The 22,002-nt window shown below is 38.6% G+C and overlaps 2 protein-coding genes across 4 annotated transcripts in view; both read right to left on the reverse strand.

The window, feature by feature from the left end:
- Positions 1–18,189, reverse strand: part of lg20h8orf34 (linkage group 20 C8orf34 homolog) — an 88,509-nt gene extending 70,320 nt beyond the window's left edge. Inside the window, exons 1-2 of the mRNA XM_017301774.1 lie at positions 17,514–18,189; positions 445–593 (exon numbers count right to left, since the gene is read on the reverse strand). Coding sequence (XP_017157263.1) covers positions 445–593; positions 17,514–17,582 — 218 coding nt within the window. The 5' untranslated portion in view covers positions 17,583–18,189. The remainder of the gene's footprint in view (positions 1–444; positions 594–17,513) is intronic.
- A 1,087-nt stretch (positions 18,190–19,276) lies between these two features.
- prex2 (phosphatidylinositol-3,4,5-trisphosphate-dependent Rac exchange factor 2) overlaps positions 19,277–22,002 on the reverse strand; it is a 96,543-nt gene continuing 93,817 nt past the window's right edge. For all 3 annotated transcript variants that reach the window (XM_008396340.2, XM_017301983.1, XM_008396341.2), the window contains 2 exons: positions 21,350–21,417; positions 19,277–20,535 (listed from right to left, as the gene is read on the reverse strand). In XM_008396340.2, the coding sequence (XP_008394562.1) occupies positions 20,490–20,535; positions 21,350–21,417 (114 nt within the window). In that variant the 3' untranslated portion in view covers positions 19,277–20,489. The remainder of the gene's footprint in view (positions 20,536–21,349; positions 21,418–22,002) is intronic.

Here is a 22,002-nt window from a genome sequence, read left to right on the forward strand (position 1 = left end):
ATTTTTAAAAGCCAGGACTTTTTTACTTTTACTTAAGTAAAATGTTAATGTGGTACTTTGACTTTTACTTAAGTACATTTTTGACTGTGTATTTGTACTTTTACTTAAGTACATTTTTTGAGTACTTTCTCCACCACTGGTAGTTTCTCATTAGCAAACATTAAAATCTAACACAGGTATTTTGAGTACTGTATAATGTTTATTAGGAGACAGGTTACTACAATTGTTAAATTCTGAGAAGTTGCACTTTTTTTGTGTTTTGCTAACACCGGTTAGCACTGTGACTGAGCAGAGGAGCAAGCCAATCCCATTGGTTTTCCAGCATGCAGCTACAACACAATTCAGTCAGTTACCTTTCCCGCATGTAAGGTCATACGTTCAAGGTAAAGGTAACACAGAATAGGCCATGTGTGAGTGTGTGTGTTTGAATGTGTGTGTTTTTACCAACCTGGGGAACTCTGTGCCCACAGAGCTGCTGATCCAGAGAAAGCTCTGTGCAGTTTGCCCGGGCTGTCTTGCTTGGTCTGCAGGTGATCAATAAGAAATGGGATTGGATGGTCTGGAGTCTCAGTTATCAGCTTGGTCATCAACTCCTACAGGAGCAGAGAAAAACATCAGATGAAAGCTGTTCAATCAGACAGAAGAATGTGGCCAATGGACAATCAACAAGTTGAGTTTGACAAACACAATCCCACATCTCAGTGGTTCATTTGTTGCCAACTTCTCTATGAAGAGTTGCTAGAAGGGTTTATGTTTGGAGAAGATTTACTAATTTACAGCGCTCTGTGTCAAGGTCTTTAAAATCAAAAAGTCAAGGCAAGCAATATTCCCCTTTGTACCAATTAAATAGCAGCAAACTTGCATGCTTAAACCTAACTGCTCACGAGTAAACAAAACATTTCACCATTGGGGTAATCACTTGTTCTCCGAGGCCATGTTTTGTTTTTCTTCACCATCTGCTACACCGATTCTGATGAAACAGGTAAGTGTTGTAAAGTCTAAAATTTTGGGGGTTGGCATGGTAACAATACACGGATAGTATACAATTTATAGTTGTCAGTATGTGAATAAAGTCTGACCAGCTTTAACTGCTCAGAGGGTTCCCGATCCTTGGAGGTCGAAGTTTGCGTCGATACCATCTGTGTGCAAATTTGCTCAAAGAAACTATTTTTGTTTGCTGTTATTGTTTTAATTTTTCACGCTGCACCAACTTTCTGTAATCAGCATAAGCAATATCACTTGCAACCACATTCACGGTGCCTTGCAAACGAATTGATGCCCTCTCATCTTCTTCACATCATTTCACGCTACTGTAACTCTTTCATGCATTTGTTATTTGGATTAGGTGATAGACCAACATGTACTTGAATAAAGTGCAAGAAAATAACTTCATATTTTTTATTTGTGGCATGCATTTGTATTCAGCTCCCTGAGTCAACACTCTGAAGGTATACTTTAGGGCTTGTTTCCAGCAGCTTTACACATCACAAATAGCTCAAGCTTAGCCGGCTTGGACGGAGAGCTTCATGTAAACAACAAATTTCTTGTCACAGATTCTCAAATGAACTTGTGGATGTTGCTTGCAGAATAATGTGCAATTTTGCCCTCATCTAACCAGACCAACCTCCTCCTTGTGCTTAATAGGTACAGCACATGGCTGTACATATTATGTACATTTGGCTTTATGTCAACATCATTCTATTTTTAGCAGCTCCTCCGTAAAAAGGAATGATTTCTCGAGTGCGTGACTGACAGTAGCTCCCTCAACACGTTGTCCCACAATCGCTGTGGCTCTCTGCTCACTAAAAGCTTGGAATATTGTTTTATAGTCAAACCCTGCTTTCAACGTCCCCACAATGTTATCCCTGGCGTGTCTGCTGCGTTCCTTGGTCTCTGTGATGTTGCTGGCTCATAAATGTTATGGAAAATCTCAGAAGACCTTTCCAAATCAGCTGTATTTACTCTGAGGTTGTACGATGTGCAGGTAGACTATTTGCTACTTCTGTAAACAGCAAATGGTTACATTGGACTTTATGGGTATTCTAAAAAAAAAGTGCAGCATTATGCCACTTTTCTGAATTTTGCCCAAAAAATTTAAAACATATTCTATTGCTTCCTTTAATAAGTTGTCGGCCTTTAACATAAAATCTCTAAACTACACTGAACTGAAAAGTTGCAACACATCAAAATGTGTTAAAGCTGCTAGGTTTTTAATATTCATTCTGTAATGTTAAAGTTAACAGACATGCTCATTAAAATTAATAATTGTGACTAATAAGTAAAAGCTGCCACGAGGAAGAACATTTTCAGAGTGCAGAAAAAAATGAATTCACAGAGGGAGTCCCAGCGACAGGTGCTGGGGGAGGAGACCCCCCTCTCTCTCTGCAAGCTAATTAGAGGCTGATCAAAGTCACGATGGGAGCTCGTCACCAAATGAGCAATCATGTCCTAACTAATAACACCCAATGCCTACACTACACCTCTTCATAGGCAGATTAACCTAGTCAATGCGAAGAACACTTGCATAAGATACACACACAAGATATTATGTGAGTACAATAAAGAGACTGGTCAGAAATTTGCAGTCATTTTATGAACTCTGGTTTTTGTAAAGATGACCATCAGATTTGGACCGGCTCTCACTTTACCAATTATAATGCAAGAAAAGTGAAACATTCAAAAGGACCATTTCTGTCCTTCCTGCCATTAGTGCTAATTACTTGTGACAGCAAAGGCGACACCATGCTGTTGCATGGGAGACCACTTTCAAATTTCACCATTTCAAAACAAAAATGTTTAAAAAGTTTGCATTTTAAAGCATGTTTAATATGCACTGTGTTAGCATTTAGCGACATCAGAGCTACTAGCGACAAACTCAGCGTTTGTGTATTGCTTAGAGAATGAACACTCTTACTTCTTAGAGTTGGAGTATCATAAATCAATGACATTTTAAAATCTCAAAATAAAAACAGACTTTACTCCAATCTGCCTCCATGGCAGCTGACGTAAGAGTCTTGCTTTCACTCACTCTTTGCCTCAATAACAAACATATCTCTTACAACTCTGTGTTTACTTTGGCAACACCAACACAGATTGTGAAAACAGCTAACGGTGTTCTTCCCTCAACAACAGAATCCGCACTGAAGAATGCCGTCATGACAGCAAACTTGGGAGTGATGAAGCATGAAGCGCGTCCACTGACTGTAAAACGATCTGTAGTTTATTTTTTCCCCCAGACTTGACAAAGACAAACTCTTTTTCAGCAACTGTACAAGTAAAATTGTGCATCGTTGGGATATGAGAAAGAACTCTGACCATTTTGTCAGAGCAGCTGAGCAGAGCTTCTGCATTGAAGCAAAGAACCCATTAGTGGGCTGCAGTGAATTGGCAGTCCAATATGGCTTCAACAGCATGTGTGTGCGTGCGATTGCATGTAAAAACTTCTGAGCACATGCTATGTAGTAAACCACATCAAGTAGCTCTCTTAAGAGGCTGCATGAGTTTTCCCTTGGAGACATGTTTCCACATTTATATGTGTGTTTTAGGGGGTGGGAAGGGACAAAGCTGTATTGTAGCAAGCCTTGGCTGTGCTTTCGTGTGCTCAGAAAGCTAATCAAGTAATTGTTCAGGGGGACATTCCTGACCAAGCCCAACAGCTGTGACAGCAAACAGCATGTGAATGGACAAACGGGGGACGGAGCTGGCATGTTTCCCTCCAAGCTGCAGGTGCAGCTGTTTGAACAGAGGACACACACTCGCATTCCAGCAGAAGGTAAAGTCATGTGCATGCTCATCAGAGAGAAAAGGTAACATTCACAGTAAAAGTTTACGTTTAAAGAATAGATCATCTTTCTTTAAAAGATTATTTTTGTGTTTTCCAATTGGTGAGCACACGCATACAGGTATAATTGGAGTGCATGATGCACGGTGGATAGCAAAACAGATGGGCATATCCCAGGGATTGTTAGAAAATGGCAGCTCTTCTGGATACATCTGTAGCCTGCTGGTAAAACATCCTCATGCATGGGGTTTATTGGGTGATGTCTCAAGCTGATGGCTAACTTGGGGGATACGATTTATCTTTAGTGTGCAATGCTGTGAGGCGGTCTCCAAGCCAACAAATTAAGATGATGGTCTAACAATGAATAGTTTAATGTAACTTCAGGAGTGCCTATCCTGAAAATTACCTGCCGATTCAACTTTTCATTTGTTACAAATGTCAGGGGTGTATTTCATGCAGAGTACAACGAAACACAAAAAAGTAGAATCTAAAGTAAGGGTGCCCGAGTCCAGTCCTTCAGAGCCATCCTTCTGCAGATTTTAGATGCATGCCTTCCCCAACACACCTCAATCACATGGCTGAATTCCCTCAGCATTTTCTTTTTTTTCCTGTCAAGTTTAGTTTTATACCATTACTGACATATTTGATTAGAGATCACTTAAGAAATTGAGTAATATTGCAGAAACAAACCTTGACCTATAGAATCTTCAGAACTAGTGCAATTATGTATTTTTTAGGTCAAGTGGTAGTTCTTGTAGAAAAGGAGACACTCAACTTGTTGCCCCCAACCTCTACTATTGAACATTGTCAAAACACAATTTCTTGAAACTTCCCGGTTGGCAGTCGCTAAAGGTAGCGTTCATAAATAAGGACACTTCATCTTAGCAGGGTCAGCAAAATGGATTTAATATTCTGGAGAATGAAACGTATCTATAGAGACAACCAACGATTTTCTTCTGAAAAAAAAAAAAGACTGCAACAGAGACAAGGAACAGCAGCACTAATTGGTCCAGTGGTATCTAGTCTCCCCCTTTCTGCACACATTTACCGAACAGACAGGCAACACAATCTCACCCTATTGCTTTCTAAAGTAATTATGCGTTTCATATAACATGACTCTTGTTTATTATAGACACATTTGGCTAAGATTTCCACATGAAGCCAGAGTTTAATCTTATATACTATGCAATTTGATATTTTCAGCAGAACAATCATCTGTCTCAATGGGCAAAGAGGATCGTCTCAGACTCTCACTATGCACTAGGGGCCTTGGAGAAAGCTAAAGGTGACATTAGCAAGCCAGAAATGCAGTCCATATCTGGTACAGATCTGATGCCGGAACAGATATCCGCATGCCTAAGGAAGTTTCGCTGGGCCCCAGTAATTGACAATCTGTCAGCTAGCCAAGAAACAAACTGTGTCCTTGGAAGCTATCAAGGACTTCTTCCGAGAACAGTGACAGTCATGATACTCTCACTGATACTGCCCGCTGCCCTGCAGTTTAAACAAAGACAAGGAAAGTGGAAGCAAGTTGAAAAGGAGAAGGGAGCAAACGGGGAAAGGCAGACTGAAGGAGAGAAGGCTGGTACAACAAAAAAATCAAGAAAATCTCTACTTTAACTGTTATGAGTGCTAGACAAAACATCCGTTTAAATATGAATAGGGTTACATGTTACATCGACAAGGTATTGAGATTTTGAATTTGAGTAAAATAGGGAATTGCTGTTTTGAGTACTTCAATCCTCCAAGAAACAGGTCTCAAAAATAACTTGTCATCCGTTTCGTGCCGAGCTAAAAATCTTCACAATAAGAGGGGAAAAAAACAACAACTTTATAAATATGATTCATAAGAAAAGCACTTCTGTAGCTTAAGATTATTTCTTTTAACTGAAGGAAATACATGTTATTTATTGATAGTGGGAATCCTCTCCGTTTTCTTCTAGCGTCATATTTTTAAAGTTGCACACTTAGTTCCACACAAACCTTACACACTTGTTCTGGTATAAAACAAAGCTATGTATGTGTTTGATACATTTGTGTACCGAACTGACAGGGGTGCATCATATATTTTTGGTACAAATGTGTAACGTTACATCATTACTAAACACACAATCCCCCTTCGTAGATTCTTACAGATTGTACTGAACTTTCCCGTTCTACTGGTCAGTCTCACGGGTGCTAAAAAATGATCTTTATAATTATTTAGAAAATAAAGATTTAAGTATTATGTTGCAGAGTCCTGAAAATTGACCTGTTTGAATAAATCATTAAAGGCCTTAATTAATATGACATTAGTCTTCATAATAAGTGCACGTAAAGTTTTGTCATTGCATTTACAATGTTCCATATTTGTAAGATACCATCTGTGACACATTTGTAACCCCCAACAAAAACAAGACTTTTTGTTCGACAATTTCTCCACAAATTGTCCTCGAGTAAAAATGTAAAAAAAATAATAAAAAGAAACAGTGCAGCAAGAGCTCATCTCTGGAGGGCAACTTGTCACCTGGATGACAGGCCACCATCTGCCATTTGTTCTCATTCTCCATCTTAATAAAATTTGGGAATACAAAGCCGTCCCACAGGTTGCAGTGACGTCTGCGTTTCTGTATAATGTGCGCCACGTCGACTGAAAATGGAAAAGAGAGGGTAGCAGATAGAACAATGGACAGAAAGAGATGGAGAGGGATGCTGCTGGATAACATCCAGACTTTATGTAAACAATCAGAAGACATAATGCAGAAAATAAGAGCAGTGGAGGGACAGATATTGATCTTCGGCTTTTTATATTTCACACTTTTCTTACTTCTATGTTCTAGATCATATTAAAAAAAAGTCAGAAATATGGGTCAAGAAATGCATACTTTACAAAATCCTTCTCCCCTCCCTCAAAATTTTCCTTTTTAGACTGGGTAAGATCAGTAAAACTTAAAACTACTTTCTGACAGTCCATACAGATTTGAAGCAAGCTAATCTCCAACATTGGCATAAAACGATCTCAGAGGGAGAAACATTTCCTCTTGACATGAAGAAATTCACACATATATTCCTTAATCTAAAAATATATGCAACTGGATCCATGTAAATACTTAAAAAATAAGAAAAATCAACAGAAACAAAAACAAGAAGTCTTCTGGAATAATGTTTTTTTGGGGGGACAGACAAGAGTAAGATGTAAGTGGACACAAGAACAGAGGAGATGTGGCCTAAACCAAATACACCATTCTGGGAAAAGAACCTGGAGGTGAAAGTGTCATGGTTTAAGTGTTGCTTTGATGCATTAAAGACCCGGCACAGCACTTGGACAACCCATTTGTGGTGGGAAAACTGAGTGTGTGTTTAAGAGTCCAGTTAAAAAAAAAAACTTGGTAGGAGTCAAACTCAAAGGGATTGTTTTTGCAAAGTGCAGGGATTTATTGGGACAGTGATAACATGGTGCATCACTTGTGTACAGAAGGATATTTGTATTGTTTGTGGTGCACTATGTTTTACGTATTGTGTGCAATTTGGTAAACTAATTTGTTAATCTAATAAATCCTAGGCTGGTAGGATTAAGTGAGTGTAACCTCTCTCTTATTCGTTTGAGCATGGAAGTCGTATGCTCCATGGATTACTGAGAATTAAAGCTACTTTCAGTTTTAGTCATATTTACATGTGAATGGAAAAAACAAAAAGGCACAGCAATACAACAGTGGTTTTCTGGCCTCGCTCTTGAGTACGTTTCACTAGAAGAGCAACATAAAATCCTCAGATTATTTCTGAGTTTTCAGTGATTAAAGCACAATACCTTGAACTAAACTGAGGCGGTCATCTTTTAACTCGTTGCCCTGCTTGTCCTTCTCTCTGCTGAAATGTAGTAAAGTTTCCGTCACGTTTCCCATGACCACCAATAAAAGAAGCATTCCTGCACACAGCATTTTTTTTTCCTGAGTGCTCTGCTTTTTTGTGTGGCTGCATCCAGACAAAAAAAAAAAAAACAACATAAAAATAAAAAATGCTGAGCTTTTCGAAAAGAACTGCCGCCGCCACTTTTCAGGCAACCAATAGCACGTGCAGAACTTTATCATCCCGGTGACAGCTGCACATGATTGGTGGAGAAGCTTGTGCTGTCGGTGTCTCCATATACTGAGATGTAAAATATATCTGGCATGAATTGTCATGGGAAGAAAAAAAATAATAAAAAATCTGTCAAAGCACATAAGCCAGACAATAGATGCTGCGTGTGTGCTTTTCATCTCCAAAAGCATTGCAGGCTTGTTTGTTTTTAGTTTTTGAAGATAAGAGGCTTGATGCCTTCAAGCTCCCCTGACAGCACTTTTGTGACGGAGAAGAAAGAAAAAATATATTCTTACCACATTATCTGCGTTATGTGATGCATTACTGATCATTATCCTGTCTCTTTTACTTTATTAGTTTCATGTATACAAGAAACTACAGCTTTCTTTTCCAGTTACTTTTTTGCGACAGTCTGATTTTAAAATCAGAAAAATACCAACCATAATCCCACCTAAAAAATGATTAAGCAAGCTTTTTTGAGACGTTCTACCCTTTTTTTGTTTGTTTGTTTCCTCAAGACTGTTCATGGTTTTTAAATCTGTACTTTACTCCTTCAGGTTTATCCCAGTGTTTGGAAGCTTCTTGTTCTTGTTAATAATTATGAAGTGACTTAGACAACCATTTCTTTTAGGTATGCTTCAAAATGGGAAAGCTGAGAGAAGAGGCCATTCAAAAAGGCAGAGAAGTTGTAATCTACAAGTCAAAAATTATTATTTTTTCTCTCTCCAAACAGCTATAACATCATCTTCTCTCCTACTCAAGCAGCTTGACCATCAGTGACTCTCAGCAGTCAGCCATCAGGTTGGGCTGTAATTGGACATGATAAGTTGATTAGCATGCACTGAAGCTGCTGTACTCTCCTTCGCTTTCCTTCTGCTCTCCTCACACACACACGGGCAAACAAAAACACAGCCTTGTTCCTTTCTCCGGCACGTTCCGTGCTCTGAGTCTCCCACAGATCGCCCTTCACTCATCGTTTGACTGTCTGATCCGACGAGGTACGACGTCTTTCCCTCCTCACTCTTTCCAGCAGCCCCACAGGATGAACCTGGCCTTGGGCTGTTTTCAACTGCACGCCTGTCTGGTAGTAATTACCGTAACTACGCCTGAAGGGGGAGCTGTGTTAACCCATGCGAGACCACACTTTTGTCATATCACCTGGAGAGCATCACAAAGAATGAACAAAAGCTCATCAATGCAAGTGTTTTCTGAATTGTCTTCAACTGTTGTTTTTTTTTAAGCTTGCAGAGATAGCAAGACTAAAAATAGTTTTATGCCACAACACAGAAGTTTATATGAACCTTTATATGCATTTTAGAAGGTCTTGAGTTTTAAGAAAACATTTTTTTAGAATTTTCAAATTCAAAAGTATTTAAGCATCTCTATTAGGTTTGACCCCCTCATATTGAAAGCTGTTAAAACTCATATATAATAGGAAAAGTTTAATCAAAAATCTTGATGAATGTTCAAGAGCTATGTGGTTTCACATTAAGAAAAAACAAGCTCAAACTACTAGCCTTCCACTGAAGGGCTTTACAGATGATGTTAAGTCATTTTGTCTTGACATGATACATTTTGTGAAATACAACAAAGCATGTAAGCAAGAAAGCAAAATATCCTTTATAAAGCACAGGACAAAAAAATATACCAAAGTGCACACGCAGTCATATTCATACACTTGCCACTTGCTTTTAATCCTAAATACTTGAGATAAAGATTGTTGAAAGTGAAATATTGAAGTCTCTGCCTATCCCATTGATTCCAAGCTGAAAGTCTGCATGAGGCTGCACTAGTTGTGGTCAGTCAACAGGGCGAGTCGGCACAAAATCTGAGTGTGAGAGGAGGTGAAGACTGGAGTCTGCAAATGTGTGAGGGGAACATACCAGAGCTGACCTCAGTCACAGTCAAACAACATTTTTAAGGCTGATCTGGGTGCAGTTGGGTAGTTTGAACTGATCATCGACCAAGCTGTAAATGTGTGTCGTCCACAGCCAATAAAAGAGACTGCGGCATGGTGGCATCATCTGCAAGCCTACTTTGTTGCTTTTAACTTTATTAGAAAATTATACAATGAGTCTAAATATGGGCTGCACAGTGGCGCAGTTGGTAGAGCTTTTGCCTTGCAGCAAGAAGGTTTTGGGTTCAATTCCCAGCCCCGGTCTTTCTGCATGGAGTTTGCATGTTCTCCCTGTGCATGCGTGGGTTTTCTCAGGGTACTCCGGTTTCCTCCCACAGTTCAAAAACATGACTGTTAGGTTAATTRGTCTGTCTAAATTCTCCCTAGGTGTGAATGTGTGTGTGCATGGTTGTGTGTCCTGTGTGTCTCTGTGTTGCCCTGCGACAGACTGGCGACCTGTCCAGGCTGACCCCACCTCTCGCCCGGAACGTTAGCTGGAGATAGGCACCAGCAACCCTCCCGACCCCACCAAGGGACAAGGGTGTTAGAAAATGGATGGATGGATGAGTCTAAATGAAATTGGGTATTATACAAACTAACACTGTGCAGTGATAAAGAAAATATTCAACATTCAAATATTATCCCCTCCCCCCCGATACACTTAGTGCAACATATTTAAAATTACATCTCATAAACTTTATCCATCTGAATTCTAAGAATATCTTCTAGCACCATCAGCTGTGTTAGCTCCTTCAAAATTTTGCCCCCACAAGATTTTAATGCACTCAGTTTTCTTTAGTTGGTCTAAAAAAATAAAACCAGTCTGATCCCTCACCAGGTTCAGTTAAGTGTGTGATGCACATTAACTCAGTTGTGAAACAAACAGTCTTTTGGTGTGCACATCTAGTCCTTTCAAAATTTGTGCAATGCGTCTCTAACTGAAGTCAATTCAAGTCTTTGAAGCACAAGTGAAAGTTATGCCTCAAGCCTTTAAAGAGAATATCTAAAACAACTTTTGAGTTTTTAAATCTGAAAGCAAAGATGTTGTGTACCTTGGTGAGGAGAAGAAATGTTATTAATATTTATACTTCAATTCTTACACAGCATTGACTGGTTGAGAGGCACCATTTTCATGATTTTGACCTTTATTCTGGAAATATAACTTGCTCCAGAGCAGTTTAGGTTTCCCAAATAAGCTAGATAGGCAAGATATGAATTAAGTCTTGAACTGAACCTTAATTAGCCTTGCATTTATTCTGCTTCATGGTACAGAGGTCCCCATCTCATGCGGATTTCTCCATGTTACCCTTTTGTTTAAATCCTCATTCCGTTTCATCTCATTTCCTCCCACACAAACCACACTGATGAACTTTATTTAAAATGTTATCTTGCCACTATAGAGACTGAAATGCAGTTTCAGTGGTTTGGATGTCTGTCAGAAAAGTGCACTCAAAGTACACAAGCTGCAGCAATTACTCTGGGAAAGACTGATGGTTGTCTGAAGTGCTTTCCACTTAAAACCACAAAAATGTAGGATGATGGACCCCAAGTTGTTCGGAAATAACCCTAACATTGTACCTGGAGTGATAAGCAGCATAAGCTGTTCTCCTTGGAAATGCAAACACACATTTTAACGGTCCAGATTAGCCTGTGACTTCTTTTACCATTACAGTGCCTCTTAAATATGCTAATAATTAGTTAATAATGTGCATTTGATGATAAGCACACGGCTGACACTTCATCTCTCAATATAATCAAGAAAGATTTATGTTACAATAAATTATTTGTAGTTTCTTCATTTTGGCTCCGATTTGGTCATACAAATCATGATATCATATTACTTGGTGTGCTGCCTTTATTGCAGCAGACATAAAGGCGCAATGTACAATCTAAGATTAAAAACTTTTTTTTGTTTAAGTGACAAACTAATTTCCATTTAAATGAAACGCAGTGATTAGAAATGTCTCTTTTTTTTTTTTACAAAAATCTTAAGACCATCACATAATCTATTCATAGGACAGAAGGAGGGGTAGAGTAAAATGAAAATGAGTAATCAATATAGTACCAAGACCGTCTTTAAGATGAAATTTAAGCTACATATAAACCACAGAAATGCACACATAGTATGTAATTTCCAACTATTTTTGCCATAAACTCACCTTTCTACATCAGTCGAGACAAGCAAAAAAACAACACCTCTCATTGTACCGTATACAACAGGCTTTGCTATCCACAGCGTCTTGCAAAACTATCCACGCTCACTGGACTTTTTCGCATTCTGTCAAGCTACAAAGCCATAGGGTATTCTATAGAAATGTTCTTCAAAGGTCAACCACAGGTAGTGAATAATAGGTCACTGTAGAAAGAAAACCATTATAAGTCAATTTCTCCCAAATTCTGACACTACAAACATATGGACGAAGGCGAGACCACAATCCAGCATTTTGGCCTTAAAACGTTAAAACATGCCAAGACCTTTAAATAAACACAGTAAACATGGTGGCGTAAGCTTTAAAAGTTAATGGGAAGATTGATGGAACTATATACAAGGTGATCCTGGGGGAAAATCTGTTAAAAGCTGCAAAAGACCCAAGACTGGGGCAGAGATTCTTCCTTCAGCAGGGCAATAACACCAAAACTATAGAGCTACAGCTGATTGATAGAGTAAAGCTTATTCAGTTGTACATTTAAATGCAAAGACCAGACCTAAATCCAAATCAGAATCTGTGGCAAAAAAAAAATTTAAACAGATGTTCACAGACACTTTCCTGCTCACAAAAATGTACTACTAATAAAATGCATTACAGTTTGTGATTGCACAAGTTTCCAAAGAGAGACGATAACTACAAAACGTGACAGTAGATTCACAATCAGCAAAGGTTGAGTAAGCAATTAATAATGAAAAGACTTGTTTTAGTTCAACTCCATCTATCATCCGGGTATATTTTCGTGTAAAACACTCCCATCTGTTTTAACCAGGACCAGATAAATGATGGTACAGTGTTACTTGATCATAAGCAATTGTGTCTCATTTACATTGTCAGAACTGAAGAGGGGGCATGAAGAGCACTATTATATTGCAAAGTATGTCATACTGAATTTGTCTTCCTGTTTTTCTGCAATAATGGATTTCTAAGCAAATTAAAAAGAAAAAAAATCCCTCTCTTTTAAATATCTACATTTATTCCTAAACTGTCTTGTTGCATTTCTTGGTCTTTATGATGCTGGTCTCCAGGATGTTCAACTAATTTCTCAAGTGGTTGAACTAGATTTTATTTTAGAGGCATCAGAGAAAAAAAGTGAGTTCATTACAAAATGTATGACTGTCAGGACGCCCTTGTGAAAGAGATCTTCGATCACAGAGTTTTTTTTTTATCCCGTTTAAATAAAGGGTGAAGAAAAACAAAACCATGCTTTTATCTGCTTTTTGATCTTAAACTTTGAAAGTCCTGGATGACTTTTTTTAAACTTCACAGAGTCGATACTAAATTTTCCAAGTTCTGGTATTCAGAACATAATCACTAAAACTGATATTAGAAACAAAAGAACAGCATATAATAAGATAGTCAATCAGCCCAACACTGTATTCAATCCATCAACCCCCCACTGTGCACCAGCAGCAACTTTACATTGCTTCTGGACTTAAAGGCCAGATCACATCAGGGAGCAACATGAGGACCGGTTTAACACCGTGTGTGACAAAGGTAAAGACTACTGTATTTCTGCCTTCTCCCATCCTGTACATTTAAATGCAAATGTTGCAGAAATGCCCATTAACGAACAAGAATTGCCAATTTGTGATCCAGACTTGTACGTCGTTAAAGAGCCATAGAAAAGCAGACCGTTTATTACCTTTTTTTTATTTCACTACTCCTATATAAACAACTTTCAAAAACAGTCATTCTAGACACATGCACCACAGAACAACAGTCGCAAACTGAATATCAATTTACATAAACGTGTTGCAATGACTTGGTGTGCAATTACTCTGGTTATTATGAAAGGCTGCTTGAGTCTTGGAACAAATTCAGTCAGTGTTGACTCAGCTTGCCATCTTTGCAAAGCAACCATTTCATTAGTGAGAAAAAAAAAATCAATTCTCTGGCAAATCATAAGCTGCGTCTCATCTGAGTGAGTAAATAAACCTTCACTCACTGGTTAATACTGCAGCTATGTGCCAACTATAAGAGGTCTATGTCTCGGAGGAGAGGGAGAAATGGACCAAAGAATTTGATTTGATGTAAAAAATAAATTAAATAAATAAATAGTAAAAAGTGTTGCCTGGGTAAACACTTGAGAGGCAAAATTTTAAAGATTATAAATGGAGAAAAGCACACGTGTGTTGTAATTTCAAAGCTGTTAAGTATGCAACACCTAACTACAAAATTAATTAGCAGTAAGTTGAACAGACAGAACAAGACCAACACAAGGCACTAAATAAAGTGAGACATGTTTACAAGAATAACCAAGAACTCCGTTTCACAATCACAAAAAAATAAAAATACTGAGTAATAATTTATCAAAATCCTCTACAGAAAGAGCCAAAAAATAAAACGACAAAAAAAAAACAAAGCAAACGTATAAAAACACCCAATACAGCAGTGTTTAAGCTAATTTTTATGCTCATTAAGAAACTAAATGTGCAACCCAAGTCGTCTGATTTTTACAGGAAGGGGTTTAAAGAATAAGATAAGATAATGGGGTTTTTTATAATTGAAAAAAACAACACAATTTACAAATTTTATATGAACTTAATCATTTTCTATCTTAGTCTAGAACAGGATCTAAAACTCCAGTTCTGGAGAGCTACTATCCTGCAATGTTCAGACGCATTCCTGCTCCAACACGCCTGAATTAAACGGCCCCCTCACCATGTCACCAAGCAGAGACCTGGTGACAAGTCATGTATTTGATTCAGGGATGGATCTAAGAACCTTAGTGCTGTAGCTCCATACGTAGCCTTCATCTATGCTTAGCAACATAAACATAACGTTTACATTAAGGTTATTTAATTAACGGTGCTACTTATTTATTATAGTGGGGTTGGGGAGTTTTTATGTATTTATATTTTGTAAGACGTAAGTGTGTAAGCACTTGTGTCACTTTTACCTCTTATGCACTTTATTTGGAAATCTACTACCACCAAGTGTTGTACTCCAAACACAATTCTGTTGCCTTTTTTGACAATGACAATAAACTTTGAATCCTGATATAAGTGACTCCTTGTTTCAGAGAGCTTTGTGCATTCAGATGCCCATTAGATAAAAGACGTACCTAAATCTGGTTTTGAAAAACATAAATGTTAAAAAACATTAATAAGAAAAATTGCTGGCAAAACTGTGGCCCATAAATTACTGCAGCAATGTGTAGAACTACATGGTATTTTCTCAATATCTACCACATTTTCAGACAAACCTGTTTTGTCTTAAACATCCCCCCTTTTCATCATTACCTCTGCTGCACCGAGTCCCAGCATCTGATGAGAGAACATTATAAGGGGAACGCCGTTCTCCCCTGGATTCTTCCAGTCAAGAAATGTTTCTCCATAGCTGAATGCACGATAATGGATTTTCTTTGGGACAACAATAGAATGGGCCGAGGTTTTTCAAGCGCAACAGCGGGGCATCGACTGTATCATTTTCTCATGAGTAGAGCAAAAGACCCAGGAGACTTTTCAAACGTCCTCCCTTTGCTTCACCTCGGCTGTCGGTTTCCCCTGGAAATCTGGGCACTACAATGCGGCTTTTAAAATAAACAACAGAGGCTTGATCCATATCTTTGTTGGTCTGACTGAAAAGTCTGTTTGGAAAGTTAAAAACAGACTGTAACTCACACACACACACAGAGGCACAATTGCGAGGTTTCACCTTTGCGCTTCGCTTTAATCGTCTCGAATTGTCACATAAAGGAGAGCTAATTTAGCAGCGCTCAAAACGAACACAAACACGAGAAAGCAACGGAGCAGGGGGAAACGGGTGAAAGAGCAACACCGAGCGAGAAAAAACAAACAAGCAGAGCACACACAGAGCCCTATCATTGTGCAGTTTAGCCTCATCGACTGCTCCAGACTTACTGTCCTCACTCTTGGGTGGACTCCATATTAGGGAAGAGTCTCTGTCCAGAGTGCTGAAATAAATAAATAAATAAATAAAAAAGCCTTCCTACTGCTCTTGAGATTCATTTTAATGCACACCATGTTCGTCTTTGTGTGTTCTGTTGAACAGAAATGAGACATTGGCATATTGGGGAAAAAAAAAAAAAGTTAGGTTAACATAAAAATAACATGCACAGGTCAGCGCTCTATTTGCATGTCCAAGTGATTCCTGTAATGCAGCCCATTAACTGATATGAGGCCAGCAAATGATCCAGCAGGCAAAGGTGGTCTAAGCCACTGCTGGTTTGCTTAGATGTCACCCAGGTAACTCCTTATGAGAACTGATCTTATGGCTGACTAATCAAAGTCAGCACTCATAGGCAACCCCGCTTTGAACCAAGTAGCTCTAGGAGCAGTAACCACACCTGTACATTAACACCTGCTTCATTAACAAATTAAAGAAAGAAACCAAAGAATGTAGCATGCGTTTATATTCAGACCCCTTTACTGACACATAAAATGGAGCAGCTGCCCTTACGTTTGTGAAATGTCACCTAATCGGTAAATAGAGTTTCCTGTGTGTGATTTAACCTCGGTATCAATCCAGCTGCTCTGCGAAGGATTTCTAGAGAAAATTAATGAATAATCAGCAACATGAAGACCGATGAATACATCTGACAGGACATCCACAAATTTCACCTAGGGGTCAGAATGGTGAGAAGAATGCCATTATTGGAAGAAAAAAAAAAAGATTTATTCTTGCATTTTATGCAGGGCACGCAGCATGTGAAAGAAGGCGCTCCAGTCAGATAAGACTTAAATGTTCACTGGGGGTAGAGGTGGGGTGGAGTTGCCCATGTGCAAGGCCTAATGTGTGGTGGAAAAAGAGCAAGTCAAAAAAATAGACTGTAGAGTTTCACTTGCCAGTAAGAAAATGTTGCTAATTCTATGAGAGATTGTTTTAGATCAAAGTATATGTTCAGTGCAGACCTAAAAAAACACACATAAAATATCTTGCTTAATTAACAAAAATTTTCAGATGAAGTGGTGAAGACGTACTCCAAAAAACTAGCAGCTGAAACTACAGCAAAAATGATGCTTGTACGTAGCGACAAAGAAAAGCTGAATATCAATGCACAACTTCTGGCTTTATATTTAATATAAACCTGTAGCTTTTTTTTTTCTTTCCACAATTGTGTTGACTCCACAAAATAAAATGAAAATAAAATACACTGAACTACGATATAACGTGACAAATGGTGGAAAAGTTCAAAGGACATGATACTTTTGCAAGGCAGTGTACATGACAGGAGCCCTAGGTTTAGGTGTGCTACACCAAAATTATCAGTGGCCACCATCTGGGCGCCCATTTAAAAAAAAAAAAAAAAATTACTTTCTGGACCGCCCCTGGCTTCTGAAATACATGACACTGTAACAGGGGGTAAAATGAAGGAGATGTGGATGTAAACACAGCCGGCAGTGTTCTTTAATTGACTGCCGGTGTGCAGCGGGACGTCTTACACGGAGAGGTGCGGGAGAAGGAGACCCGGTTCCTTATTCCACAGCAGCTCTCATCAAGTGACATTACACGATATCTGTGTTCAGGAGCAGCATAACATTAAATGTTTGGTGCAAAGCAGCCCTAAAACGTGTCTGGCAATAAACTTCAGAGTTGGTGCACTCACCTCAAAGAGGGGTCCAATTTTATTCCTCTCCAGATAAGACTGAATTCTTGACTGTTGCGGGGACGCCATGAAGAAACTGTTGTCGCCTCCCGCTCAGGAGCTTTTAGCAGAATGAAATCAAGAGGGGAGCCGGTGGAGTCATTCGTCCTTCAGGAGAGCCGTCTCGGCGTCTAAAACTGAGGTTGTGAAAATTGAACTGTCCTCCCGGTTGGGATAAGGCAAGTTCAGACGGGATTTGCGTTAAAAAGGCGGCGCTGACACCGGGCGAGCATCGTGGAGAGGCGAGGAAAGTCAGCCCGGGACCTTCCCCTGCGTGTCGCCTCGCTGACTCTCTTTGTCGGTGGCTCCTCTGAGGAAGCCAGCGGCTCCGCAGCTCTGTGACAGATTACAAATCTTCCGCTCACTGGCTGCTGGAGTTGCCGCCGCCACTCCCATTTCGTTGTCCGCCTCTCTTAATACTACCTGCTTCGGTTTTGCCAATAAACGTATTGTTGCTATACGAAACAACCGGTCCAATTTGCACGCAAAAGCATAGAAACAGAGAAACTAAAGCACCCATATTAGATTATTAAAGGATGGTTTGGATTGTTTTTAATCAAGGGATATATGGTGAGGTTGTAAAGAGTCATCATCTTACCCCACTATCTCGGTTAACTTTTTTTGTTGTGTTGAAAATACATTCAAAACTTGAATCAGGAAGTCCATCTTTTTCCTGAATCCCCTCTCTACCACACCTGAATCAAATGGATGGATAGTTAATAGACCTCCATAAATATTCTGACGAGGGAATTTAGCCATCAGGTGTGTTGGACAAGAGATGCACCTAAAGGTAGCAGGACAGTAGCTCTTAAGCACTTGGACATTGGTCTAAATGAAGAAAAGGTCACTGTAGCACTCAATTCTAAGGACACATTCACATAGCAGGCAAATGCAATCCAATGTACAACCTAAGTCCTTTTTTTTACGGTTTAACTGGCTCTAGTGGAATTTATTAGAAATTTTCAGACAGGAAGCGGGTTGTGAGAGAGGTGGAGGACATGAAACAGAGGTCATTGGGCTGCGTTGAAGACTAAGGCCTTCATACATGTCATACTTCTTCCACAAGAACAAAAACACACACATATCTGTTGTGGTTATTGGCTTTAATAGATTTGCAAATGTGTGAATGAAATGTACATAAAAATCCATTTTTATTTTTATATTACTCATACAGTTGAATATAGAAACACTAACAGCTTATTGATAGGTTTTTAACATCTCTTTTTGCTTGCATAGGAGTGAGCTACATCCAATTAAAAGTAAGACGGATGGTTTTATCCTGAGTACTGTCTGTATGAAAAACATAATGCTGTTAATGTGTTGCATGAACATTTAGACTCTGATTTGCAAGTACTGGGAGATACTGATGTCTCGCCAAGTCCTAATGTGCACGCAACTCAAACACACTTTGAAATTCAGTAAGAAACATCAAAAATAACACTGTCAGCAGGTTAAGCTGACGAGGCATTTTAACATCATGTCACCAACACAAGGAGTTTTTTTTAAAGCAATTCAGAAAGAACTGATGCAGCAAGTATAACACGAACAGAACAGGACAGATAAGGTTCTGATTTAAGCAAAATGAATGTCATTTTTCATACCGTATGCTTCTAATCAACATCTTCTTAACAGTGCCTTGAAAAAGTTTAAAAAAAAAAAAAAAAGTGTGACTTTACAAATATAAATCTTAATATTTTATTTTCTGTGGTGGACCAACAAGAAAAAAAATTGTGAAGTGAAAGGCATGTTTTGTTTAGTTTTTTACATTTATTACAAATAAAAATGCAAAAAGTGCATTTTTGTTCACCGTTTGTAATCAGGTGCCTCTAAAAAAAAGTCCAGTTAAACCAAACCATCATGCAATTAGAAAAATGTGCACAAGCTGAAAGCAGAGTAGGAGATAAAACCACATCTTAAGCTCAACGTTGAATTCCAAATCTAAAAATGAAAATATGTCGGAAATATAAGCTCACCAAGACATGGCCTCTACCTAAGCCGTCAGGTCAGGCAAAGACAGCATTAATAAGTACATCACTAAATACGGCAGTGAATGGTGCAGGCAGCAGCATGTGGTTGGGGTGATTTTCCCAAGGAGGAATAGAAAACCCAGATGGAACTGAAAACAAAATAACCATAGAAGAAAGGCTCTTAATGCTGCAAAGACTTGAAAACATGGCAAATATTTCCAAAACATTGAGACCTCAATGAACAGGCTTGGATCGAAGCATATTCATTTGTTCATATGACCCCAGTCCTAAATCAAATTGGGAATCTTTGGAAAAACTTAAACTGATGTTAACAGACACTCTCCATCCAATCCGACTTAGCTTGACCATTTTAGCATTAGAGAATGGGCTAGAATTTCAGCTTCTGGATCTGCAAAGCTGGCAAAAACATACCAAAAAACTTCAAAAATGCTCTAACTGCTATAAAATGTCATTCTACGACGCATTTGCCCTCTGAACTTTTCAGATTTTTATTTGGAAAAATCAACATTAAAAAGTATATTTTCTTTCCAAAATTCTGTTACTTTCTGTTTGTCTCAATCCATTGATGTGATGAAAAGTGATGAAGTTAAAGGGCTGAGAATACTTTTGCATGGGAGTGTAACTATGTGATTCAAACGAGTATGAAATTAAAATATCTTCAGCGAAAAAAAACATATGAAACAGTTACATGATGGGATTTATGACCCATTTTGCCTTCTCATTCAGATCCAATATCTTTTTCGATACATAAAAAAAAACAATGTTTGTATAAAGTACAACAATCACAATATAAAACATTAAAATACTATTTAAAACTTTATTTACATTGTAGGCAGCTAGAGTGGACATATACAAGGCACTATCTTCAACTAGATTAACAAACTGGTAGAGGGAGAAGTTTGATTGCTGAACCTGCAGAATGTTTCAGCATGTTCTTCGATGCATTGCATTATGGATCTCCATCTGGGGGAGGAGGCTGGCACAGCTTGTACAACCTGATCAGAGAAACACATATAGGACGTGACACACCATTACATTCAGCATGCAGCACTGTACGGCGTTCAAACACGAGCAAAAAGAGCAAGCGGCGATCTGCTGATTGGTTTCAGGTCTGTGGGCCGAGCAGCTGCAGGGATTAAAAGCATTTCACAGACCCATGCATTCCAATGTCATCCTCTGTAGTTTTATTAATCACCTGAGCAGCTTTACATCTTAGGACTAATGTCATATTATCACAAGATGAGCCAATCTGAGCAGGAGTGTTCAAATGATTTATGAAGCACAATTGTGTTTTCAGGAAACCATCTCAACTGAAGAAAATATGACAGAAATGCACAAAGGGTGCAGCAATTTTGGTCTTTGAAAACACATGTAAAATACCCAGCATACTGCTACTTAGCTGTGTTCATAAATTTTGACTAAAAGGTTCAAAAGGGCTGATTGTCTCCATAGCGTTTGTTGTAGCTAAATGGCTGAGACACTCAAGCAGGAGCTGATGATTGTACCCACCTCCGACTGAATGTATATAGCTGGCAGCTTCAGGGATAAACTGTTTCCCTCACAAAGAGTAATTTGTAAGTCTATAGGATGGATTTTAAATTTTGGAAAAAAATTAAATCAATTAAATTATTTTTTTATGATAGAGCAACAAAGAAAAGTGAATAATTGGGTAATTTAGGTTTTGTGGACGTTCATGTCTGCACAGTACCGACACTACTCTAATCTGAGTCACATTTAACAGATACATCAAGGATATAAAATGATGATTTTTATGGGCATAATGGTGCATGGATGAACATATTTTTTTACCTTGGAACTGATGATGGCGTTCGATCTCTCACTCCCAGATTTTTGGCAGAATTCTGAACTCTCGCTCCCTGAAAGAAAACAGACATGCACCAAGTTTCATTGCATCACCAACTAGTGTTGACATCAAATAAAAAAAAAAAAACTTCACAATAAACTAAAGAATTCTGTTCCCTCCAAAAGTTGAACACGCGTTAGCCCACAGCTTTGAATTATTGAATAATACCTTTTTTCTCTATTTCTATGCGCTGCATCTCCAGAAATAAATTATTTGTATAAACGGGAGTTTCAACAAAGTTACACACCCTTGTATATTTTACCAGTTCAGCTGCTAATCGGTGCACAAGCTCCTTTCGGCTTTTGCTGTTCAACAAAGCAAAACCCGACTATCTGTGCTACTATCTGTGGTAGTAGATATAAAACCAGAGATTGTTAGAACATGTTGAGCTTGCAGTGCAGCTTTTAATGGACATCACTTTGCCTAATGCACATCACTAGCACTAGTCTAGTTTCTTTTAAGTGAGAAGCTTTTTCCCTGGTGAGGCTGCTTACTTACAGGCTTGACTGTCAGAACAGCAAGGAAAAGTATATAAATTCCAAGCTTAACAGCATCCTATGAATATTGTATGACAGAAAGTAAATGTCATGCTGTGAAT

The sequence above is a fragment of the Poecilia reticulata genome, linkage group LG20, assembly GCF_000633615.1.
Source record: "Poecilia reticulata strain Guanapo linkage group LG20, Guppy_female_1.0+MT, whole genome shotgun sequence".
Taxonomy (NCBI): domain Eukaryota; kingdom Metazoa; phylum Chordata; class Actinopteri; order Cyprinodontiformes; family Poeciliidae; genus Poecilia; species Poecilia reticulata.